The sequence below is a fragment of the Canis lupus genome, chromosome 1 (genome assembly GCF_011100685.1).
Source record: "Canis lupus familiaris isolate Mischka breed German Shepherd chromosome 1, alternate assembly UU_Cfam_GSD_1.0, whole genome shotgun sequence".
Taxonomy (NCBI): Eukaryota; Metazoa; Chordata; class Mammalia; order Carnivora; family Canidae; genus Canis; species Canis lupus.
The window spans coordinates 92,070,030-92,096,799 of NC_049222.1; the positions used below are offsets into that span (position 1 = coordinate 92,070,030).

The 26,770-nt window shown below is 39.3% G+C and overlaps 1 protein-coding gene across 1 annotated transcript in view; it reads right to left on the reverse strand.

Annotated features, from left to right (window-relative positions):
• Positions 1 to 291: 291 nt before the first annotated feature.
• PUM3 (pumilio RNA binding family member 3) overlaps positions 292 to 26,770 on the reverse strand; it is a 39,253-nt gene continuing 12,774 nt past the window's right edge. The window contains exons 10-17 of the mRNA XM_038527173.1: positions 25,660 to 25,758; positions 24,839 to 24,892; positions 21,309 to 21,389; positions 12,696 to 12,838; positions 8,827 to 9,049; positions 6,948 to 7,035; positions 4,514 to 4,604; positions 292 to 580 (exon numbers count right to left, since the gene is read on the reverse strand). Of these exons, the coding sequence (XP_038383101.1) occupies positions 448 to 580; positions 4,514 to 4,604; positions 6,948 to 7,035; positions 8,827 to 9,049; positions 12,696 to 12,838; positions 21,309 to 21,389; positions 24,839 to 24,892; positions 25,660 to 25,758 (912 nt within the window). The 3' untranslated portion in view covers positions 292 to 447. The remainder of the gene's footprint in view (positions 581 to 4,513; positions 4,605 to 6,947; positions 7,036 to 8,826; positions 9,050 to 12,695; positions 12,839 to 21,308; positions 21,390 to 24,838; positions 24,893 to 25,659; positions 25,759 to 26,770) is intronic.

A 26,770-nucleotide genomic window follows, 5' to 3' on the forward strand; every position in this document is an offset into this window, starting at 1 on the left:
GCAATTCACTTTCTGCTCCCTTCTCCCACCAGACTCCCCTGGGTTCCTTTTTTTCTTTGCCCTGCCTTCCTTCACAGTCCCCTAACCCTACCTCCTCTGTGAAGCCTTCTCAGACTACTGCTTCTGGTGACGTCTTCTCCCTTGAATCAACTCATGCTCCTACCTGCTATGTATCTGGTTGGTTCCACTGTCTAGGACGGTTAAACCTCTCACGTTACCGCCTCACATTTCATTTGCTCAGTAGTATGATAGAGGAGTTGGCTGGGATTAAAAAAAAAAAAGAGAGAGAGGCCATTTTTAGAAAATGTTTTATAAATAGACTCTTATACAAAGAAGAAGCACGTACTGAGCACCCAGATTCCCAGAAAGGTGGACCCAAGCCCTTCTTTTCCACCCTGGGAAAAGAGAAGAGGAAAAATGATTCTATCTTGTTCTTAACTGTGTCCACTATGCCGCCAGTTTTTCAAGTAGCATTTCTATTCCTTTGCTGGTGTTTTTGTTTTTTTCCAGTGTGGGAATGAGGCCTTTCAGTCCAGCCTTGATTTTGTGTGCAACTTCGTGATCAGAACTCTGGAGAAGGCTGAAGAGAGAAGACACAGATTAACAAACAAAAAAGTCGTCTTTCATAAAAACCCCTAATCATCTGCAATTACTTTTGCCACGCAAGGTATATAAACGATTCATTGATTTGTGAGGCAAGTCCTGTAATTATAAATACATCTTTTAAATTGACCAGATGAATGAATGGGGGCTGGGAGCCTATATTGTGAAACCACATCAACAGAAAACATTCTATAATCTTGCTGGGAGAGTCACTCCAAGGCAGGAGCAACTCACCACCATAAAGATTTGGGCCTACATTCGCTGTGATTATCCCAGGATTAATACCCCACCTTAAAAATATTTACTGCGTGTATTCTATCTTCCCTTCCCCACCCGGATAAACTCAGGAACAGAAATGTTGTGTTTTATTTCTTTATCTTGCGGCACCACATGTGCAGAGCAGATGGCCAAGAAGTGCTGAGTGACCGAATTAGCACAAAGTGTATGGGTGCAGGGAGGAAAGGTGGAGGGACCGCCAGAGAGGTAGGAAGGCAGGCCCACTCTATTCTGTAGCTAAAACATGTGAAGGGTTGAGGAGCTTTACCTTGGAGCTTCACGGCCTAGATGTGAAATCCACCTCTGCCACTCAGTGACAGTACAACCAGGAGCAAGTTATTTAAATTCTCTAAGACTATTTCCTGACCTATGAATGGGATCAACAACACAATCCACCTTCTACCTCAGAGAGATTTTGTGAAGCTCAAATGATCTTGTACCTGGAGCACCCAGAGCCTGACCCTTGGTAAGCACTTAATAAACAAGAGCCATTAAAACCGCAAACAAGTCTACTCTGCTTTCTGAAACTTTGAAGTGCTCTATCACCGCAAGTGAATGGAATCCTGGAGGCTGGTTAACAGGGAGGCCGCTTTCTCTTCAAGCAGGGGCTAGGACACAGGCATCTGACCACAGAATGCCAGGGCTCAATCTCCTGGTTTCCCTCTTCTTCCTGACCACATTTTCATGCTGACCTCTGAAACACATCCTAAAAACATTTCACTTGACATTTCCCAAAGTCCCCTGGTCCTCAGAACTTCCATCATGTGGGTAAAGAGGAGGGTTAAGTTAACAGCACCAAGCAGCATCCTGCTGTTTGCAGGAGACAAGCAACAAGTATAGCTCGCCACATGCAAAGCTGAGAAAGTTGAAAAGTGCACCTCTTAATGGATTTGTGACTCACCAGGTAGTTTTTATTTTCTAAACTGGCTAGGCACATAGTCACATAATGCACAGTAGTAATAAAAGTTTTAGTTGCTGAACACACCTACTGGACATAATGCGAAGCACTGTATATATGCCATTTCATGTAGTCTCCATAACAACCTGTGATTATCATGAATCCAATTTTACAACCAAGATACTAAGCTTCAGAGAAGCTGAATAATTTGCCCACAACTACACAGTGAGCTGGGACTGGAACCCAGAAGTGTGCCTAGAGCTCATGACGATCTAAATGCTACAGAATTCTGCTTCCCCGAGTCATTTTTCAGACTGCATACAAGGTTGAAACTCTTTTTTCACCCAGGACGCCTTTTTGTAAAAAGGACTCGGGGAGAAAAACACTGCACGAGTTTGAAGTAAAATATAAACAAGCAGAGAATTTTACCAAACAAGTCAAGCACATGACAATATTCTAAAACCACAAAAAACTGATTATTGTGTTCATCAATTATTAGGTCATTTGTAGTTCAACTTCCCTTTAGAACCTCAAACATTTTATGTGCTAGTAGCGTTTCATAATAAACCTGTAGTACAATTCTAATGTTTGAAATCTACCTAAGTGGAGCTATGATCGATGAGCAATCTTTACAAATTAATTGTATGGCATGGCTGAATTTTTAGTTAATTGACTGTTAATGAAAGGATATGTCAGTAGTATGTGTTAACACTCTAGATGCCTGGTAAAGAAATTCATGTGAAAAAAGGCCCTGCTTCAGCTAAAGGATTCTGGTTATTCACCATCGACTGGAAAATTAATTTTAATGAGAAATGAATAAAATTATCTGCACTAGCCACATATTTGGAGATCCTGATCTAAGGAAGAAATGAATGCCCATAAGGAGTGTGTCTGTGAGTATATGTGTTCCAAGTCAAATTATATACTGAATGAAGACTTGCAACATTTACAAACAATGTAGATTATACCGCATGGTATGTCGCACTGTGAAACACTGGGAAATTCACATTTAAGACTGATATCTCTTTTTCCAAACCTTGGTAACACAGCAGGGAGAAAAGCAAATCAACAGTGATTGCTGCACAACAACAAACAAATCTATTTTAAATGGATGCTGTTAATAGAAGGGTTTCACATCCATGGAAGTTGAAGTCTCAATGACCTGTGAATTATAAACTTGACATAACTCTGGAGAACAATATACCAGTGGAGCTCACGCCTCGATTCACAAATCATCAGTTTTCTACCATTTTAATTAGAAATAAACAATTAGCATGCAGACTTCACTAGCAAATGCCTCCAGAATCCTTTTAGGAATATTTGAATATCAGTTAAGAAAACTGCATGTAAAGTTAGTCATGATTTTTTTTTTTTTTTTTTTTTTTATTTATGATAGTCACAGAGAGAGAGAGAGAGAGGCAGAGACACAGGCAGAGAGAGAAGCAGGCTCCATACACCAGGAGCCCGATGTGGGATTCGATCCCGGGTCTCCAGGATCACGCCCTGGGCCAAAGGCAGGCGCCAAACCGCTGCGCCACCCAGGGATCCCTAGTCATGATTTAAAAAAGCAATTTTGTCACAGTTTTAAGAAGGACAGGGCTAATCCATCAAAAACACAATTATAATTTTGATCAAAGCCATAAATGTGGTGAGATCATCAAATGATACACATATTGTATGATCTCTCTTAAATGTGGAGTCTTTTGTTTTTTAAAAACGATTTTTGGGCAGCCTGGGTGGCTCAGCGGTTTAGCGCCTGCCTTCAGCCCAGGGCCTGATCCTGGAGTCCTGGAATTGAGTCCCATGTCGAGCTCCCTGCATGGAGCCTGCTTCTCCCTCTGCCTGTCTCTGCCTCTCTCTCTCTCTGTGTCTCATGAATAAATAAAACCTTCAAAAAAAAAAAAAAAATTTTTGTTTGAGAGAGAGCACGCACCTGTGCATTCACACCTGCAAGGGCAGGGTTGGGGGAGGGGGGGAGAGGGAGAAGCAGACTTCCCACTGAGCAGGGAGCCTGACAGACTTGGGGCTGAATCCCAGGACCAGGAGATCATGACCTGAGCTAAAGGCAGGAACTTAACCCAACTGAGCCACCCAGGTGCCCCTTATATGTGGAATCTAATGAAAAACAAAAAGTCCCCCAAACCAACCAAACTCAGAAATACAGAGAACTGAAGCAGGAAGTACGTGTTTGGGGGAGGCTGGGGAGGGTAGAGGAGTGAATAGGGATAAAGGAGACCAAAAGGTAAAAAATATATAAGAATAATAAAGTTTTAAAGAGAAAAAAAACAAGTGATGTGGTCTCTTCTGCATCTGTCTCTCAGGATGGTGGAAATGGGTTACAATAGGCTTATAGGAGTGAGGACCATGTTAGGAGTTGTGATATTAGCTGAACTAATGACTTGTTTATGGCTTGTCATTTCATAATGTGTATTTTAAGCCAACAAATGCTAAATACCAATAGGTGAACTAGTTATTATAGATCTTTTTTTTGAGATAAGTAATAATGACAAAAATAAAGCTCCAGAATGCATATATACTTGGCAAATCCTATGAATGACATAATTAATAATAACTGGGTGTGGGAGGGTTCCATAATTTGGGGAACAAAGAAAGAGGTAGCGAAAGGGATTTCTACAAATTAATCAGATATATGGAGAAAGAAGGTGAAGCAAGTATCTTCTGGGTGAATAGGCATCAGGAGGAGGCCCTGTGCAGAGAGGTGCCCATGATACGTACCTAGAAAGAAGAATGGCACCTCGGTTTACACTAGCCCAGGACTTCAAGTTCTTCATTCCAACATGCTCTATAAGTGTTTTTGCAAAACAACCTGAAACATAGACAATCTCAGTAAACATTATACAAGAGTTAAACTCATCTCCTTCCCTACTGCCCTTAAATCTGTAAGTATGTTTTAATAAAAAGAGTTCTCACTCAATCTCCCTTAACACTAAAAGTTCCAGCTCCAATTTATTTAATGTGTTTTAAATATAGCCATTTATTTCAACTCTGGTCCAAGTTTAGCAGTAATTACTCAAGACAAACAATGAATTCTTATAAAATGCTTGCTTGCTTGTGTTTGCATGTCTTTGTAGTCTTTAATGATTTAACCCTGACCTGAAAGGTATTCAGGAAGTAAATGTTTGATAGTAGCACCTCATGCTTGGATGAAATCAAGTTCTCCCTTGTGGAAAATGCTCACTTGGAAGGTGCCATGAGTACAACCAATGGTCAGGTGACTGTTTTGGCTGACACTTGGTAATTTCTCTCCACAAAGCTAGACTTATATCCATCAAAAATATTATTCATCTTTTGTTATTATTACATTTGTTATTATCAGATTCCCAAGTTCCTGGTATATTTTATTCGCTGAGACAGCTAAGTGAACTAATTCTTGGCAAAGGAGAAACTCTGAAAGCTATGATTTGGAGCAGATGGAAGTATGGACAACCTATCTTGAAGGCAGTATCTTGGGTCGGTAGTATGTATAATTCATCCAAAGATCCCCAAGTGTGAGGACCTTTTAAAAACCAAGAGCCCTATGCTATTTAGCTCTTCATGGCACATGTGAAGTCAAGACTGTAATCATCTCATGAGGGAGACAGCATTTTTCCAAAGGTGAGCACAACCCAGGACAGTATTTCCTGTCCTGGGCCCTCTTCTAGAATGCTGCACACCCCCCACCCCCACCTGGAGGTAGAATCAATGTCTTCTTTTGAGTTCTGGTGGGCCTTTGTGACGGACTTAGCCAAGAGAGTTACATTCCATCACTTCTAAGGCTAAATCATAAAAGTACCATGCACCTGCTTTCTTCTCTTAAAACACAATCACCATGTTGGAAGGAAGCCCAAGCAGTCCAGGGAGTGGGACTGAGGCTGCTGGACTTAGCCAGTGCCAGCCATCATCCAGGTGGACACTGAGCCCAAGCAAGGCAGCCCCAGATAATTACAAGCAGAGCAAAACCAAGCTCCACCAAACCCTGACCTGATGTTGAGAACTACCAAGCTCTGAAACAGCTTGTTACACAGCAACAGATAACCAAGACAGTTACACCCATACTGATTTGGTGCTACATGAATAGGATTTACATGTCAGGTCCCTACAAGCATTTTAGGGCTGTCAGTGTAATTGAATTAAGGAAAAATATCACTAGAAAATTCTTTGGATTTTGAAAGCAAGCCAGAGAGCTTTTCTGACACAAACTCAGCTCGACTGTGCACCAACTTCTTAGTATAAGATTATTCAATACGTTATTTTTCTTCAAAATTTGTTACAAGAAGCTTTCTCCTTTATTATAAAGTGTGCGGTGATATACAGCCTCAAGTCTCTACTCTTAAAGGCACAGTGAGAAGTGACAGCTCAAGTGCCCCATTGATGGCCTCACTAGCCATTAGAACTGCAACTTGCCTCAAGACATAAATTCAAGATCTGTCATTTTTTTCAGACACAGTGACAGAAAGCCCAAACTGTTCCAACTCAATGTGGGGGAAATCTCCTTAGTGGCTAAAATACTGGATGGAGCTCAAATTTAGTAACAGAAAGTCTGGTCAAAGGCAGGACCAAGAAAGGAATGGTACACAAGTTTTTAATTAGATTAAAAGATGCTGTCATTCTCTTGAAAGCGGAGTTTCCACAGAGCAGCTGTGAGGGTTGTTTCAACACTTTGTGTTTCAACACTTTGTGAAAATCACAAAGGCCAAGGACTAGCTTGCTCTGTGGTCACATGTATTTCAATGCTAAATAGGTATTAGTTCCAAATTCTCATGAGGTTAATTTTGTTTATCCTTTCCTCCAAACTAGAAATAAATATCTTGCTTTTCAATTGGGGTAGTGACAATCACGAATGTCTCCCTGCCCCAACTCTCATTCCCCTAAAGGAACAGAATAGCATTTTAGGGCCCTGACCACGCCAGGTCTGAAGTCTATGGTAGCTAGGGAGGAGAGGAAATGAGGGAGGGTGGGGAAGAGAAAGGAAATTAAAGGACGCCAGGACATAAATTTTCAGCATTTACTAAAGCATTACTTGCAAGCACTAAATCATTTCTTGTCCATAGACACTATTTCTGAACACTCAACAAATTTCATGTGACCATAAATGGCAGGCATACAGTTCAGGGATGGGAAGGGTTTAGGAAATTTCACTGAAGATATAAGTTCATGTTTTATAGCCTACCTTCTCTTCCACTTTCCTTCATCTTCTCATCTTGTTCTATCAACCACTTCAGAACTAGGTGTCCTGCGGGATGTTCTGCTATGTGAAGCTATAAGGAAAACAAAAAGCTGTTTTCAGCCATGCCCTGGCCTACTATCTGTTCTCTGACACACACAGGTAAGGATGCAAGTGGAAGTCCCATGATGCTTAGGAGGTCTTTACTGAGCATGACCATGAATACCTGGAGAGACCAGCGATCTAGTCCAAGCCCTAGGCTTAAATTAGGATGTATATTCAAGGCAGCCACTAAAAAGCACTCAGGCTCAGCTTCAGGAGCTCCCAGCTGAACAGCACCAGCACAGTGCTCATCTCAACATCATGATCACCACTGTTCAGGATGCAACATGCAGTTCTGAGGTGCACGTAAACTTATGGGACACAACGTTACAGCAGAAACACTGAAAGCTGGTGCTGAATGATGTTTAAATATTAACTGGTCCCACATACGTAGGAGCTCTCTACCTAATGAGCATGGGAGACAACAGGCTCAATCTCTTAAGGAGAAAACTCGTTATGTGTACATCTTCCCAGTTTGACAATCTGCTCTGCTCTCGGAGTCAGGGTTCAGGGCTTCTTTAAGATCCATGGCCCCATCAGCAAACAGTAGGCTCCACACACACACCTGCTCATCAAGAACTTAGTGTAGGACAAAGCCCCTGCACGGTCTGCCTTCTGCCTTCCTCTTCCCTCTGCTAACTTATCTCCCACCTTCAACCCGAGCCTTCTGTTCTCAAACAAGCCGAGCTTCCTTCTTCCTTCAGACTGCTGCACGTGCTCTTCCCTCTGCCTACAATCTTTTTTCTGCCACTCTTTGTTAAGCTACAATTCACTGGTCTAGATGTTGCTTTCACTGCCTCAGGGAAGCCTTCCTGGGGACACGCTGGCTCCCATTTTTCTGACAGTCCCACAGAACCCATAGGTTTCCCTCACAGCACTTATCTCAGTCCTCACTCAGGTCATTATCTGTGCACATCTTCATTTAAATAACGTGCTCAAATAAAACAGTAAGCTCTTGGGAGGGGGCGGGGAGAGCGGTGCTGACCACTGCCTCACACAAATCAGGTGCATGAAATCAATGAACTTAAGATGTAAGGCAGAGTTACTCAAAGGCCAAATAACATAGGCAGTAGATATCAGAAAGAGCAGACTTTTTTTTTTTTAATTTATTTATGAGAGAGAGAGAGAGAGAGAGAGAGAGAGAGAGAGGCAGATACACAGGCAGAGGGAGAAGCAGGCTCCATGCCAGGAGCGCGATGCAGGACTTGATCCTGGGACTCCAGGATTGCGCCCTGGGCCAAAGGCAGGCGCCAAACCGCTGAGCCCCCAGGGATGCCCAAGAGCAGACTTTCTTAATGTGAGGGAATTGGGGGAAGACTTTGATGAGAAGGATCCTGGGGAGCTTGTAGGATGAGTGAGGCCTTCTATAGTGACAGCACAGCAAAATGGAGACACAGGTAGCATCCAGGCTGAGGAAAGACACGTGCAAATGCAGAGAGGCGCCAAAATCCAAAGCAAATTCAAAACATATTTAAGAGCACGTGCTCTTCCCTCTGCCTATTTCTGCTATGCTAGAAAGGCAGCCTGGGGCCAACTATGGACAACAGAGAGCCACATTAAGAAGATTCTGTTTTTCCTCTGTAGGCAATATGAAGTCACAGGATGATTCTGAGAAAGATGGTGTGGTAATGGCACCAGATTTTGAATTCACAATGATCAGATGTGCTGTAAGGATGGGGTGAGTTCAGACAACAAGCATTAAAATTCTCTTGAAAGCAATGTTCTCAGTGCCTGGGGTTTCTGCGACACTGCCATTTTCCACCTGTCTTGCAACAGCCATTACCTCTCCGTCCTTGCCTCCAGGATGTAGCTCTGTCGCTGCCAAGCTGGCAATGGCATCCATGGCAGGCTGAACGTCTCCAATGGCAGCTCCCAGAATGTCAGATACCAACACACATGCAGACTTATCTAATACTACTTCTTGGGCATGTCCTTGCAAGTAGCTTAACAAAGCTGGAGAGATGGACTCTAAGAGCTCTCGTCGGCGGATCGCTGTATCTTTCTTACTGTCGGAACACAGTGAATGAAGCATTAAGGTCAGATGAATGGCAAAAGAAATACAGTGATCTTATTATCACAAAAACCTCTAAGGGCCTCAAACAGTCTTTGTCAAATTTACTGCACTTGTCTATCTCTATTGTGGGTGCAGGTAATAAGCAATTTAAGGATGGGATATCGGTCTTTCATCTTTGTGCCCCCAGCATCTGAACAGTGCCTGGCACAGAACAAGCACTTAATAAGTGACCTTTGCCTTGTGTAATACCAAAACAGCCCAAACCAATCCAAAACCCAAACAAGAGCAACAATAAATTATAAGACAGAATTAGACCACTTAATGGCCTCTACTCTCTAGAATACTTCATTATGTGATGCTAAAGTGAAACCAACTTCCAGGGAGGATGGCAGAGTAGGGGACCTCAGGATTACCTCCTCGCATGGATACAACTAGGTAACACCCACATCAGTGTAAATAACCCAGAGAATGACCACAGGACTGGCAAAACAGAGTCTCCAGAACTAAATATAGAGAAGAGGCCACATTGAAGAGGGTAGGAAGGATGGAGACATGTTGGGAGCCAAAAGGACCTCTGGGACTGTCCACAGGAGGGAGGGATGCAGTGGGCATGGAGAAGGGAGGGAAAGAGTCCTCAAGCCTGCATCTCATGCACAGGGTACCTATAAGGGGAAGGCAAGTCCCCATAACATTTGGCTTTGAAATTCATCAGGGAATGATTTCATGAGTTCTTATAATCCATAGGGCTTAACACCTGGAACTTGAACAACACTCTCCACCTGATTTAACCAAATAGCGTGCCCCACCCCTGAGCATGTCTGCCAACATACTCCCCCCAGCTAGGCCTCAGCTCCAGGGCCCCTCCCAAAGTAGATCAGCATAAACCTTGCTAACGCTACAGCTCCACACCACATTCTTTTACAGACCTCCCTCCTCCAAACGCCCTTGGCCAGAGATCATCCAAAGCTGTGTCACAAGCTGTGGCAGTGTGCAAGCAGCCCTCACAGGGGCCAGGGCCAGCACCATTCCAAAGCAGAACATCCATTCATGATAAAAACCATCAATAAAGTAGGTTTAGAGGGAATATACCTCAACACATAATAAAGGCCGCAGATGAAAAACCCATAGCTAACATCATATTCAATGATGAGAACCTGAGAGCTTTCCCCTAAGATCAGGAATAAGACAAAGATGTCTACCCTCACCACTTTTATTATTCAACAGAGTACTGGAAGTCCTAGTCTCAACAATCAGACAACATAAAGAAATAAAAGGAATCCAATTTTAGTATATGTGCTGCTGAAGCAAGCACAGAAATAAAAGGAATCCAAATCAGTAAGGAAGAAGTAAAACTTTCACTACTTGCAGATGACATGATACTACACAGTAAACCCTAAAGACTCTAACAAAAAACTACCATAACTGATACATGAATTCAGAAAGGCTGCAGGATACAAAATCAATATAAAGAAATCTGTTGCATTTCTATACACTAATAATGAAGTAGCAGAAACATTAATTCCATTTACAACTGCACCAAAAAAAGGAAAATATCTAGGAATTAACTTAAACAAGGAGGTGAAAGACCTATACTCTGAACCTATAAAACACTGATGAAAGAAACTGAAGATAACACAAATAAATGGAAAGATACCCACGCTCATGGACTGGAAGAGCAAATATTGTTAAAATATTCATATACTACCCAAAGCAATCTACAGATTAAATGCAATCCCGATCAAAATAATCCTCCTTCCCCGAACTTGAACAAATAATCCTAAAATTTGTATGGAACAAACACCCTGGATGGCCACAGCAATCCTGAAAAAGAACACAACTGGAGGTATCACAATCCCAAATTTCAAGACATCCTACAAAGTTGTAGTGATCAAAACAGCATGGTATTGGCACAAAGACAGACACACAGATCAATTGAAAAGAACAGAGAGCCCAGAAATAAACCCACAATTATGGGCCAATTAATCTTCAACAAAGGATTGAAGCAAGGATATCCAATGGGAAAAGGACAGTCTCTTCAACAAATGGTGTTGGGAAAACTGGATGGCTACATGTAAAAGAATGACGCTGGACCAACTTTCTTACACCATACACAAAAATAAACTCAAAAGAGATTAAGGACCTAAATGTGAGACCGGAAATCATAAAAAATCCAAGAAAAGAACACAGGCAGTAATTTCTCTGACATCAGCCATAGCAACTTTTTTCTAGATATGTCTCCTAAGGCAAGGGAATGGAAAGCAAAAATAAGCTATTGGAACTACATCAAAATAAAAAAGCCTCTGCACAGCAAAGGAAATAAAAGACTAAAGACAAAACTAAAAGACAACCTCCTAAAGTGGGAGAAGATATTTGCAAGTGATAATATCTGATAATGGGTTATATATCTAAAATATTTAAAGAACTTACACAACTCAACACCAGAAAAACAAAGAATCCAATTAAAAACAGGCAGAGGATATAAATAAACATTTCTCCAAAGAAGCCATCTAGATGGCCAACACACACATGAAAAGATACTTAACATCCACTCATCAACAGGGAAATGCAAATCAAAACCACAATGATTTATCACCTTATACTGGTCAGAATGTCTAGAATCAAAAAGGCAAGAAACAGTAAGTGTTGGTGAGGATGTGGAGAAAAAAGGAACCCTCGTGCCCTGTTGCTGGGAATGAAACTGGTGCAGCCACTGTGGAAAATGGGATGGACATTCCTCAAAAAATTATAAACAGAATTATCTTATGATCTAGTAATTCCACTACTGAGTATTTACTCAAAGAATATGAAAACACTAATTTGAAAAGATACCTGTACCCTTATGTTTATCTGCAGTACTATTTACAATAGCCAAATTATGAAGCAGCCCAATTATCCATCCATACATGAAGAGAGAGAATGATGAATGAATAAAGAAGAGGTGGTATGTGTATGTGTGTGTGTGTGTATATATATATATATAATGGAATATTATTCAGCCATAAAAAGAGAATGAGAGCTTGCTATCTGCAACATGCATAGATCCAGAGTAGAATGCAAAGTGAAGTTAGAGAAAGATAAATACTGTATGATTTCACTCACTTGGTTAAGAAACCAAATGAACAAAGAAAAAAAAAACAGACAACTCTAGAGAACAGTTATTACTAGACGGGAGATGGGTAGGAGGATGGGTGAAATAGGTCAAGTGGATTTAAAAATAAAAAGCACACTTATCATGATGAACACTGAGTAATGTAGAGAATTGTTCAATCACTACACTGTATACTCAAAGCTAATCTAACACTATGTTGACTATAAATGAGTTAAAAAAAAACAACGAACCTTAAAAAAAATTGCTACAGTTCAAAATAAATAAAGCAAAATCAAACCAAACCACATACACTGAGGCACTTAAAGGCATTCTTTTGGCATGATACTTTTTATTTCCTTTTCAAGATAAAAACTTCAAAAATGTCAAACTACAGGCTGAAAGAGGGGATTCACCTTCTGAGATTTAGACAGAGAAGCACGATACAGGGTATGGATGCATGAGCAGATTTCTGGAAACATTACCTACTCGAAATAAAAAAGCAAGCAGAGCAGAGGAGCAAAGGGCTCCCCAGCTAATCTACTCTTCTTACCTGTGTGCGTTGCCGTCTCCTTTCTGTAGAACCTCAATGATCTCTCGCACCGTATGAGCAGGATCTCTGGGGCTTAGTAAATAAAGCAGGACTTTCCTTCCATATTTGTCATTTACTATGTTAGGCAAGGAATTAATAATTTCCTGTAAAATTATAGAAACAAAAAATGAATCAATGTCCTTAAAAAAATGTACATTTGAAATCTAAAGGGTACAGGAGAATCCATGCTTACCTATTTTCCCCCATGTACTTAAGAGAAAATGCATAGCTAATTTTAAAATCTTGTCATTAAAGCAAAAGACTGACACTCAGAATACAGAACTGATTCTGGACTGTGACCAGTATTACTGAGCAAGCTATTTACATACTGATTGAGCTCAAGGACTTAAAAAATCTTTAAAGGAGTTATCTTCATTCACTATGACCAATAGTTCTTAGGCCACTATCATTAGGGACACTGCTTGCTGGGGTCACTGAGCAGATACAGTTAATTTGCAGCTGCTGTACATGTAGAATCAGCATCGATGAAGAACACTCCTATTAGAATTTACCCACTGAGACATACATGAAGAGAGATAAAGGAACTTTGTTACATTGAACAAGTGAATAAAAGGCTTTTAAAGTTAGTTGCTTACTCATGGCAAATGAAGGCTGCTTAAGTTTTACATTGAAAACAAAAACAGGGGGAATCCATGCAGAAAGAGTCCACGGAACAGTTACAAATAATTACACTCTATGGCATTTCCAATCAACTTCCCAAGAACAATGATCTCCTTTTCTAGTTGTCTGAATTGAAGTAACAAAGGCAATGTCATCCCCCACCCCAACTAAGCTCCTGCGTAAATGTGCTGAGGTTTCCACACAGAAAAGTCATCGTTTAAAAAGTTCTTTATTCTTGGGCAGCCTGAGTGGCTCAGCGGTTTAGTGCCGCCTTCAGCCCAGGTTGTGATCCTGGAGACCTGGGATCGAGTCCAGCTTCGGGCACCCTGAATGGAGCCTGCTTCTCCATCTGCCTGTGTGTCTGCCTCTCTTTCTCTCTCTTTCTCTCTCTCTCTCTCTCTGTCTCTCTCATGAATAAATAAAAAAATCTTAAAAAAAAAATTTTCCTTATTCTTAATAGAGAATCTACAGCAGAAAAAAATCATGTTTTTTCCCCTCTAACATTCCTAATTCTTTTAACAAGCCTAATAGATATTCCAAGCCATACATGTTTGAGCAGCACAGATTCTGCAGAACTGGCTAAGGCCACAGAAAGAATTCAGTGCAACTCTTCAGGTTTACACATGAGGAACCTATGAAGGGGACAAGAGACTTGCCAGATGACACAGCATGTCAGTGGCAGGGCTCTGACTAGCCTTGGTCTCTTGATTTCAGGGAAAGAATTCTCCATGAGATAACATACACTCAGATCTGCTATTCTCTGATTACAATGAGATTAAGTTAATGCAAAGGAGCCAAGCTAAAAATGAAGTTGGTCATTGAGATCCCAATACTACAAAATTTATGACAATAAATTGCAATGCAGCTCCAGATTCCACACAAAATAGTTCTGTTTTTAGAATCCTAACCTCCCTTCATTTTCTGCACAAAAGTATATTGTGCTTCCTAAAATTAATAGCAGCTAACACTTGTTAAACTGCTTACCAGAAGTCAGACCCAATACTGAGAGCAGTATATTCATCATCCTAAATACTTTACATAACACCATGACAGAAGGACTATAGTTATTTTCATTTTACTAGTAAGAAGCCCAAGTTTTAGGTAAGTGACTTGTGGTAGATGTGTGAAGGTCACTCATCCAGGACATGGTTGACCCAAGACATGACTGCCTGTTCCCATGTTTCTAAACTCCATTGTACTCTCTTACTTTTGAAGAAATTTAAGATCACATATGAAGATTTCCCCAAACATAAACCGTTTTCAGAGAAGAGGTGCAAAAGATCTAACCACCCGACAGGAGTATGAATTTAAACCACCCAGGGAAAAAGAACTTAAAATTTCAGTAAGAAAGGGAAGACCAAAAAAAAAAAAGGAACATACTTTATCATGGCAGAGGGAGTTCTTTTGCAATCTCAAGGGAAACATGTCCCAAAATGAGCTCAGTAGGTGTACTTTTGATAATGAAGCATTTAGTATCACAAATATAGGCTACTTTTAGTATGACTTTTCCTATTTAAGGTTTAACCAGCTCATAAAAGAAGACAGATGTGGGCAGCCCGGGTGCCTCAGCAGTTTAGCGCCACCTTCAGCCTGGGGCTTGATCCTGGAGACCTGGGATCCCATGTCAGGCTCCCTGCATGGAGCCTGCTTCTCCCTGTCTGTGTCTCTCATGAATAAATTAATGAAATCTTTAAAAAAAATTATAAAATCTTAAAAAAAAAAAGAAGACATATGCTTTGTTGAAAGAAGAGAGTAAAAATGATAGTTTATGCCAATTTCTATGATCATTAACCCACCCCCTGCCAACTCTGCTGTCCTTAAGAAAAACCACTTTGGGATATAGTACCTTTACAACAATTGCCTTCTTGGGGAAAAAAAAAAAAAAAAAAAAACATCACAAAACAAACAAAACCAACAAAACAAAGTGCTAGGGGAGTATGCAGTAAAGAACTATAAATGGCTATTTCTAATTAACATTTTTTTCCCTTCATGTGAAGAAGTAAAGGGGAGCAGAAAGCCAGCAATTCCTCAATGTACCTAACTTGCTCTGCAGAGGCTACACTGAAAGGTTAAGATACTGCACAGGGCTTTGGCAGAAAGGGTTCCACCTCAACACCAGGAGCTAGGAATTCCAAAATACACACAAAATCCAAGTATAAGTACTACTTGGGACTAGTCCCCAGTTTCACTGAACTTCTCCTGCCTTTCAGTTTGTCATTAAAAAATTCAGAATCTAAACTTATGCTCATTTAAGGTTTTTAAGAGGGTGCGATGCTTATAAACTAATAATCCTAAGAAACTAAAAAATCTTTACTTAAAAATGTGATATTATTTGGGGTTCCTGGGTAGCTCAGTTCGTTAAGCATCCAACTCTTGATTTCAGCTCATGTCATCATCTCTGGGTTGTAGGATCCAGCCCCATGTCAGGCTCCACATGGAGATCTGCTAGGGTGTGGAGCCTGCTCAGGATTCTTTCTCCCTCTACCCCTTCCCACTTTAAAAAAATGTGATATCATTTAATTCTCTCCACCTCACTCTCATTCAGCTTTCCTATCATGAAAGACACTCATTTTGGAGAAAATAAAGCAGTATGAGCATGGCTGTATTACGGAGTACTAATTCACTTCTTTTTAACCTGGATTAGACAGAAAGGAGAGAAATTTCTGGATGACCCCCCCCCCCCCCAAAAACACTAATGAGTAATGAGTATAGTAACATGTAGAAATAGGTAAGGGTTAGCTATGGTACAGCTGACTGTGTGCTTGACTCAATCTTTGAGTTCGAGCTATGTAGCCTTTGGCAAATCTGTTCATTCCTCTGAATATCAACTCACTCATCTATAGAAGGAAATGATACACCTGCCTGATTTCCGGGTCATTACCAGGAGCAAATGAGAAAAATCCATGCTGCAAATTGAAAAACTATCAAGTAATTATGTCCATATTAAGAACACACCTCTCAATTTGCAGGATCTTTAACTGGAGAGATTAAGTAAAGCTGTTGGGGTCATGATTTTGGCATCCTCGAGAGAGGGAGAACCTCAACAACAAAGGTTCAATTTTAAAGGTTTTCAATGTAGCTACCCCTTCTTATAAGAATTAACAGAGAAAATCACAAGACCCATTTGTTTTAACTTCTTTGTGTGCTTCACTCTAGAGCAGGCATGTGGACTGAAGCAGAGCATGGGAAGATTAAACCTCTTCCTCTGAAGAGGTTTGCAAAGTTCTGACCTCCTTGTGTTGGACCCTTAGGAAATTCACAGGCATTTCTGTTTTAACAACTACCTTTTAAAAAGGAAAAGTGAAGGTCAGAATAAAGGGTTCCTCTTGCTCTTCCCCACACTGGAAGCAGGGGGAGAGCGCACTTCTGGCACTTTCAGTGGGAAGAGGACGTGTAGAAAGCAGTTCAGATACTGAGGACAGAGCCTATGGTGTGCACATCTCTCTGCGGGGCAGCGTGTGGGGACAGAAAGAGATGTGCACCAGCCTTAACCTTAGGGAGCCAACATCTAGTGCAAAGAGGCAACAGAAATGTAATAAAAAATGAAAAATACAGATGAGAGGCAAAGAATGGTTAAGTATAAAAGGAAGAGGAGTAGGCAAGGACTGCAGCCCCTTAAGAGATTCTTCTAAAACTACCATGATTTCGTCCAGAGGTATACCTCTCTGACTATAATGGAACAACTGGAAGGTACAGTTGAATGAGTGTCATTTCAGTTATCCAAGATGAAAAAGTTCTGGAGAATGGCTCCACAACAATGTGCAGACACTTAATACTACTGAACTTAATGCTTAAGATGGCTCAGTTTCTCTCTCTCAGTCCTCTTCACCAATGTCAACCACACCCTCCCCCTTCCCTCTGGCAACTATCAGTTTGTTCTCTGTATTTATGCCATTTATTTTACTTTAGAAAAAAGAATAAGTCACAGGGCTGTAAAGTACAGCATAGGAAACAGAGTCAACAATATTGTAATAACCTTGTATGGTGACCCATGGTGACTGCATTTATTGTGGTGAACATGGAGTAATGTATATAATTGTCCAATCACTAGGCTGTACACCTGGAACTAATAAAATATTGTATGCCAACTTTACTTCAATAAAAAAAAAGTGTGCAAAAAAAAGGGGAAAGGTTAAGATGGTAAATTTTATATTATGTATATTTTACCACAATGAAAGGTCAACAAAAGCAAAAACAAGAGAATCTATCACTATGAAGCTCAGATTCGAGAAGCTGGCAGCTACCACCTTGGACTGGTAGCTCCAGCCTCGTTTCCCCACAGCCCACCCCTCACACCTGGCCCACCTCTTATTTTACCTGCCTGATCAATGAAAGGGTCTATATTTGGGAGCCCCAGGCCACATCATGATCAACTGCTAAATGAATGATGGCAAAGAGAAACTACAAGAGCTGCGAGGAGTGGTGGAGACCCGGGCTAGCTAGGAGACCACAGAAAAGTATCTAGAGACTGAACTGGCACTTATTCTTAAAAGAGAGAAGGAAGAGTCTTTATTAGGCTAGATTTCAACCTGACGTTCCAGGAAACCCAGTTACTCTGAGCAGAATGCTTAGCAACAGAAAGCTGTCTTGGCTATTTTTAAAAGCACTGCATAATGCAACAGGTTTTGTAGTGGCTGGGGGGGAAATATGGCACATGACTCTACATAATATAAACGTATGTGCAGCGTATCTGACAACCCATCGATTGTGCTAAGTAAATGCCTTAGAAAAACAAGAAGACATACAGGAATGCTCATAAAATTTGAATAGCAAAAAATAATGAAAATGTCAATTTTTTAAAAACTGTAAACAATCTAAGTCTCCACCAACAGAAAAAAGGAAAAATAATTTACCATATACTCATAGTAGTATGCCACACTATTTGGCACTGAAAATCAGTGATTTAGAACAGAGTGGGCAAACCACAGCTCATGGGTCAAATCCAGCCTGCAGTTTGTTTTCACACATCCTATGAGATGAAAATGGTTTTCATATTTTAAAGGGTCATTAAAAACAAAACCAACCAAGAATAGGCGACAGAATCATATAATGCTCACAAAGCCTAAAATAATTACAACCTGGCCTTTTATTAAAAAAAGACTTGCTGAGCCCAATGAAGCTCACAAACCTAACACCAAAAGAAAAATGCAAGTCATAGAAAAAAACATAGAAGATATCACTTCTATAGAATTTGTAAACATGCAAAACAGTATCATATTCATCTATATATAGTGAAAGGGTAAGAAAATGCACACAAACAATAAATAACAGAATTCATCACCATGAGAGTGAGATATGCAATCAGGGACAGGTTCACAAAAGGGCTGAACTCCCAAGTGTCTCTGTCAAGTTTTACTTCTTTGTCAGATGGTGGGAGGCTGAGTGTTTGCTGTATTATTCTTAGGACCTTTCTGTAGAGAACATATTTTAAAGTAAACATCAATACTTAATCACTTTCAGACAGCAAGTGGTCAGGGTACTTCTCTCCTCTTCAGAGGAACACTGCTGTCAAACCAGCTGTTATCCTAACAATAATTCCAGGGGTAAACGGATCAAGTTTTATAAGCATGTTTATTCTGGAAAAGTAAAGTGGGTGGGAAATGATGAAGGCTCAGCTGATCAGGCTGTAATTTTGACCTGACGTTTCAAGAAGTCTGGTTACCCTGAACAGAATGCTTACTAGCAATACTATGCTTCCTTGGGTATTTTTAAAAAGCACTGGGTATTTTTAAAAAGCACTGGATACTGGAACAGGTTTTGTGGTGGTGGAAAAAACTGCAGGAGCAGTTAGCATTTCCGAATTTTATTACTAGTTCTATAGTTTAATGATACAGAGAACCTGTTGAGCATTTTTGTCTGTTAGAAGTGAGTGTTCAGCACATCAGGCCATTCTCAGGGAAAGCTGCCTTAAGTATGAGAAAGTCATCAGGAATGTAGCCCAAGTAGTTGTGGGAAGTAAATCAGTAAGCATAAGGAATTAAAGCTGTTTCAATGGCAACTTTAAGTGGGATGCATGTTTGGAAAAAATTAATCTAGCAGACAATTGTGGCAAATCCTAAAGGAAGTCTGGTTTCTCTTGAAATCCATTTGGAACACTTATGCAAATTTTAGTTGTCGTGAAAATATTAAACAAAAGCAAACTTTCAATAGCCCAGCCTGTTTCCATTTTTGTGAAACAACTTTATTCATTTTGCCAATTTATGGCCTCACATCTCTGTCACCAGAATGAAAAACAATCATTATTGATTGGAGTCAAAGGGGTAATAAAGTCACAAGGAACATGCCAAAATACTCAGTTTGTGACATGAAAAGTCTTGCCAACTTGTTTCTTCCCACAATCCCATCCCAAAGAAAGTCATCACAATCTTAAAACAGTCAAGAGGAAAGTCGGAACATGACAGCAAGGGCATGAGAAATTCACACACACTGGGACCTACAGCTGGCACCGGATCCTGCACTAGCTGGCCCATTTTCCCTCTACACCAGCTCTGCTATTCCCGAGAGGCTGCAGAGAGAGGCCACAGCACCACCACATGCCGACAGGTAAAGTCTCTCTCTGAACATCCATAAGGCTTCTCCCCGCTGATGGTGGAAAGTAGCTTTTGTGACAGAGATTTCCCTAAGGGCCCTATCTATGCATATCAAACAAAGGTCTGTGTAATGTCTAGATGGATAATCTATGTCTATACAGATCATACGGTTTCTAAAAGTGTTCCTAACTTTGGTCACTGCCACCAATGTTGCAACTGCTTATCCTTACCCCGGCAACCCCTATCACACAGTCCACGCCACTGGCACACTACAGAGATAGGAAGGGAAGAAAGTCAGAAAAGAGACAAGTATTGAAAAATGCAGTTTTTACTTTGAAATGCTTTTAAGCAAAAAGATAACAATTTTTCCGAGGGCAAACTTAGGGTTAAATGAACTGCATTTAATTATTACCAGCCTGTGGTCATTGTACCACGCTAGAAGGAACTGCTGAAATGAAAAAAAGGAAGCTTGTCTGTAAATTTTAGAAAGAATTTTTAATAGGACTCTGAAAAAGCTTTCATGAAAGCTCTAAGGAGCAACACAGTTTTTCTTCTCCAGCTCAATCCAGCACAGATGCACTGATAAACTGGGGAACTGTGCAAAGGTAATTTCTCCAAAGGGAGAAGAGGAGAAAGGACATCTTTTGTCTGTGAGTTCCTGAGTAACTTAAGAATTACTATGACAGGGGATCCCTGGGTGGTGCAGCGGTTTGGCGCCTGCCTTTGGCCCAGGGCGCGATCCTGGAGACCCGGGATCGAATCCCACATCAGGCTCCCGGTGCATGGAGCCTGCTTCTCCCTCTGCCTATGTCTCTGCCTCTCTCTCTCTCTCTGTGACTATCATAAATAAATAAAAATTAAAAAAAAAAAAAAAAAAAAAAGAATTACTATGACAATAAATTTCTGATGACACCTGAACACTGCACTTCTCATTTTTCATTTAGTACATCATATGATCTAAAAGTCGTGTTATGGGGCACTGGTTAAGCATCTGCCTTCGGCTCAGATCATGATCTTGAAGTCCAAGGATCAAGTCCCACATTTGGCTCCTTGCTTGGCAGGGAGTCTACTTCTTCCTCTCCCTTTGCCCCTCCCCCACTCATTCATTTTCCCCTCTCTCTTTCATAAAGAAAATCTTTAAAAGAAAGAAATATATAAAAACCTTTAGGTTATCCTAATTTAATCAATCTTTTGAAAATTTAAAATATTATTAATAGCAAGTTACAAGATTGTGGTTTATACAGAAAAAAAGCAAATGCCCCAAAATAGAACTGAGACAACTAAAAAAAAAGAAAAAATAACAAAATATGGGCAGAAAGCATACTTCGACGTCTTTACACATACAGGTGTGAAATCAAATGGACATAGATGCAAACGAGATAGATCAATTTAATCTATATTCAAGAGCATCAGAATTACTTACTGATATGATTATCTGCTTCACAAGCTTAGTATCATCGATACAATCAAAGGCCGCCAGTAAGACCAAATGGGAGTACTGACCCTGAAATGGAAGCCAGGAAAAGTTAGAAAAATGTATCCTTTTTTATTCCACCCAAGGAGGCACTTTATAAAGGCTATAAACCTGACACCTGTCCAACATAATAGAAAGACAGATAAAAGCCATTCAAAGGAACTTCCTCTTATCAGGATTTAGTTAATTATATTCCAGATTGATTTAAAAAAAAAAAAAGAAAAGAAAAACAAAAGCACATTCTCCAATATCAAATAGCTGAGACTCATTTTTTTTTTTTTTAACCAGGATATAATAACACCTCTCACAAATGGTATCCTGTTAATATATAACTAAGAAAATTAAACTAGGGGCACTTGGATGGCTCAGGGGTTGAGCATCTGCCTTTGGCTCAGGTCATGATCCCGGGGTCCTGGGATCAAGTCCTGCACTGGGCTCCCCACAGGGAGCCTGCTTCTCCCTCTGCCTATGTCTCTACCTCTCTTCTCTGTGTTTCTCATGAATAAATAATCTTAACACAAACAAAAAAAAATTAAATAGAAAATCAAACTACAAAATTTTAGGTGAAAATGGAAAAAAAAGCTCAAGAATGTAGAAGTATATATATGCAGAACTCCAATCATGAAAAATAAAGTATATATACTCAGATATAATCACACACGATACAAAATATACATAATATGCATACAAAGAAAATCATGGGAGGAAAAACACTAATATAATTGTCACCTCTGGGTTAAAAGATTATATATGATTTTTCATTTTCTTTTGTATATTGTCTAATTTCTTTGAAATAATCCTATAATTAGAATAGGAATACTAAAAAAATAAACTAAAAGAATATACTTAGATACCATGAGAATAAGAGAAAAGTAACTGCTTTTAGAAAGTATAATAGCACAAGATCAAAAAACAGACACGGATTTTCACAATGGTCACCTCTTGAAATAACAGGATTACTTCTGTGATACTGACATTGTTCTGAAGTTTAAGAACTTATATTTTATGAAAAAAGAGGCAAAGTGTTCTCAGAGCTTATGGCATATTCTTTTTGTCTCCTACATAATGATAGCAATCTTTTTTCTTTTCATACTTTGAGAGGGTATCTGACTTCTGGTAACACTTATTCAGAGCCAGGTCTAAAGAACATGGCAGGTAATAATGTTTCAGTTGGAAATAAACAGAGAAAAATAACAAAGGTCTAATATCTTTACCACACGAATACCAACCCTCTCCTAAAAATGGGCATAATCACGAAATCACTTCACAGAAGAAGAAAAAAAAGATCACTTCACAGAAAAAAAAAAAGGACAGGTGGCTTGAAGCATATAAAATAATACTCATTAATTAAGGACAACAATTAAAACAATGAAATACTATTTTCCATTTATCACCTAGGCAAAAGTGAAAACCCCTGCTAGTATACTAATTAGGCAAACGCTTGGGAAAAAGCAGGCACACTTCTTTTGTCATTGGTGAGAACGTACAGTGGTTGAATTTCCTTGAAGAGCAACTAACATTTATAAAAATTTAAAAGGCATGTATTTTCTGATTTAATAATTCCATTTCTAAGGATTCATCTTAGAGGTGTGCTTCCACAAATGCACAAAGCATATGTGCTTGAGGACTACTTAAAAAACTAGAAACTACAGTAGGGACCAACAGCAGGGACTGGTTAAGTGAGTTATGTACATCACATGATGAAATATTATCTAATCATTAAAAGGAATGAGATAAAATGTATATATATATTGAAATAAAATGACCCCTAAGGTGAACTCGGTGAAGGAAATCAAATAGAGAACAATGTGCATATAGAACACAACCACTGGTCTCTGATTTTTTACATGTTTCTGCCCAAATACAAAATATTTCTGGGTGACACTGGAACAGAATTGAAGTGAGAAAAAGACAATTCTACAGTTTTAGTTGGAGCTTTTAATACACTTTTCAGCAACTGACAGAACTAGCCAAAGATAAATAAATCAGTAAAAACACCGATGAAATGAATGACACTATCAACCACCCAGATGTAACTGAAATTTGGAGTACCACAGCCAATTCCACAAAATAAGGTCTTCTCAAGATACAGACCATATATTAGTCTTTAATAATTTAAGAGGATTGAAATAGGAGTATGTCAAGACTCTACAATATTTGGAAATTTGAACAATTCTAAATAACCACAAATCAAATCCATGGCTTATTATCTCCCCTCCTTAGAAGGAACCCTTGAAATTAATGAATAATGAAACCTTGTCATACTCTGGAAACAACTCACTAGACAATCTCTTCTTTCATTTTGTTACAGGAAAGTGAGCTGCCTTTCAGATGGCACTCTCCCTAGCTGCCAGCCCTAAGAAAGACAACAGGTATGTACACGGTCACGCAGCACCAATAATTATCTGTGTTTGAAATTATATTTCAAGTATTCATCAGATGCTAGTAGTTCTCATTGGAGATTCACAGAAAATAGTTGTTATCATCTATTTAATTTTTTTTAAGATTTTATTTATTTATTCATGACAGACACAGAGAGAGACAGAGACATAGGCAGAGGGAGAAGCAGGTTCCTTGTGGGAAGCCCGATGCGGGACTTGATCCCAGGACCCCAGGATCACTACCCGAACCAAAGGCAGATGCTCAGCCACTAGCCCACCCAGGAGCCCCATTACACATTTTAGTTGACCCGTAAATGAGAAACTTAAATATATAAAGCAACTCAAAAATGAAAAAATGTTTACTACTATATTCCAGAAATACTATAAGAAAAACTATTTAGTATTTAAATACACAAAAAAGCCTTTTTTTGTTTGAGGTAATTAATCCCTCAGAAAAATCTCATATCCTCTATAATTTCATCAGGAGAGCTATTACAGAATCTCCAAAGGATTCCAAAGAACTATAAAGCTTAACAACTAGAACTTTCTCTACTGACTTTACAAATTTATTTCAGGCAGTAATTTCCATGTTTAATAACATAATTGGACAGATTCTTTAAAGAAGTAAATATCAGGTCTTCAAAAAATATCTAATAAAAATGGAAAACTGTCACAATAGAATGTTAAATAAAAAAAGGAGAAATCTGGGTAGCCCAGGTGGCTCAGAGGTTTAGTACCACCTTCAGCCCAGGGCCTGATCCTGGGATCCTCCCCGCATGGAGCCTGCTTCTCCCTCTGCCTATGTGTCTCTGCCTCTCTCTCTCTCTCTCTTGCTCTGTGTCATCCACGAATTAAATAAATAAAATCTTTTTTTTTTTTAAAGGAGAAATCTCATTTAGTGTAAATTTAATATCATAAAAATACAGACATATGCATAGAAAAAGACTAATAAAACAATGAACAATTTTCTTCTTGGCAATTTTCTAAAGTTTTCAAATTTTCTCTAATAGACATGATTACATTTTATTATTAAAATCAACTAAAAGAAAAGCCAAAACCAAACAAGAAGATACCAAATTGTGGTTTTATTATACTTACATTTGCCACCTTTTCAATGTAAGTCTTCATCGTTTTCACAATCACTTTCCTGTCCTTAAAAAAGAAAAATTAACTTTTAGTTATAGCTTAAAAATTATATACTCAATTTTCTGTAACACTAAATTTCTACCAGCTTGGCATACTCTTCACTGGTGAAAATAGTTATGAGCCAGCAATGTATTTTTAAGTACTTTCAGAGCTATTACAACCTGAGACCTGTTGGTGACAATGCACTGAAATATCAATATGGAACCATAAAATTATAAGACAAACCTAGTGAAACCACCTTCTTTTGCAGTAAGAATGGAAATAGCTTTTTCAGGGTCTGAACTATCCTGAAATGCTTGAGTGTGCAGCATACAGACGGTATCCAAAACTTATTTGATGAACAGAAATTAAATTTGTATTAATTTAAAAAGTGGGCAAAGTACAACTCTTTTAAAGGCAAAACTATACTGATCAAGGAAATGAGGATCATGTCTGTGAAACTTCTGTATTTAACAAGAATTTTTAACTTTTCCTTCAAAGTGCTTAAAACCCACATGAGCAATCAGATGCCAAAACTTCTGTGTAGTACAAGCCTCACATAAATATTGTGCTGACTTGCTTGACAGGTCCCTTTTCAAATGAAGACAACTCAAGCTTTTTTAAACTTTAATAAAAACTCCAACGAAGAAACACTAGGCCCTGAGAAAAATCCAATTCCTGTGAGGCCCTTAGGTGCAACTTGGCAAAGATAACATTGTTTATACACATGGGGGCAAAGACCACAGAGGGCAAGTCTAAGGGAAGGTAATTCAAGCCCTAAGGAACACATTTACCTTAGGCGTGCCATGCCACAGGCAGTGCATGGCCACTCTGGCGCCATCGTGTGTGTGCGCCAGGTATATCACTGCTTCACGGATGGCTTCAATCATTTCCTGCAGGAATAAATAACACCAGAACTTTATTTTATTCTTTCTTCCTGCCTTTTTAAAATCTGTCTACTGAAGAGCACTGATGCACAGAGAATGAAAGAGAGTATAGATAGTAAACAATTTAACTTTTCATTTTGTAGAGAAGCATGCAGAGATAACTTTTTTAAAAACATATTTTCCCCATCAATAGCAACAAGAAGTGGTGGCAATTCTATTAAAATACCTGAGGAGTTTTACCAATATATATTCAAAAATATACATGTATGCGTAGTAGAGTCTAAAAGACTTCAAGAAAAAGAAACCTAGCAAGTGATTATCATAAGACGGAATTTGGGGGATTTTTTTTGGTCTGTTTCTTTAGATTATTTATTCATGAGAGACACATGAGAGAGGCAGAGACATGGGTGGAGGGTGGAGCAGTCTCCCCGCGGGGAGCCTGATGTGGAACTGGATCCCAGGATCTAGGATCACAATCTGCGCTAAAGGCAGACGCTCAACCACTGAGCCACCCAGGCATCCCAAGAAGGGAATTTTTAACAGTAAAGCCAAAAAAAATAAAATGTTCTTCCCTGAGTTGTGTATATAATGAGCAGAGAACCAAACACTAATTTCCCTGGAAAAGTTTCTCTATTTCAGCTTATCACTGGATTACTTCTAGAAATCATTTTAATAATTCACCATAAAAGCACTTAAGTAACATTTCCCTAAGAAAAATTAATCTATTAGACTAGGTCTTCATTTATCATTGGGCCCTTTCATAAAAACTCAGTCACTAATTTCTTACAAGGTAGTTTAGCTTGTTTATAAACTTTCTTCTTCATTGTCAATAGATAATTTCTTTAATTATATTTGGGAAGTCTAGCCTATAGATGTAAATGAGTTCTGACATCTAAAAGCTGCAGGGCCCCATTTTGGTTCATTTCCAATTTAAAAATTTAATCAAAATAAAGTCTCCAACCATGAAAGAGAAAGGTGGGTGCCTATTTTCATCAGTAAGGAACAAGCGATTTCACCC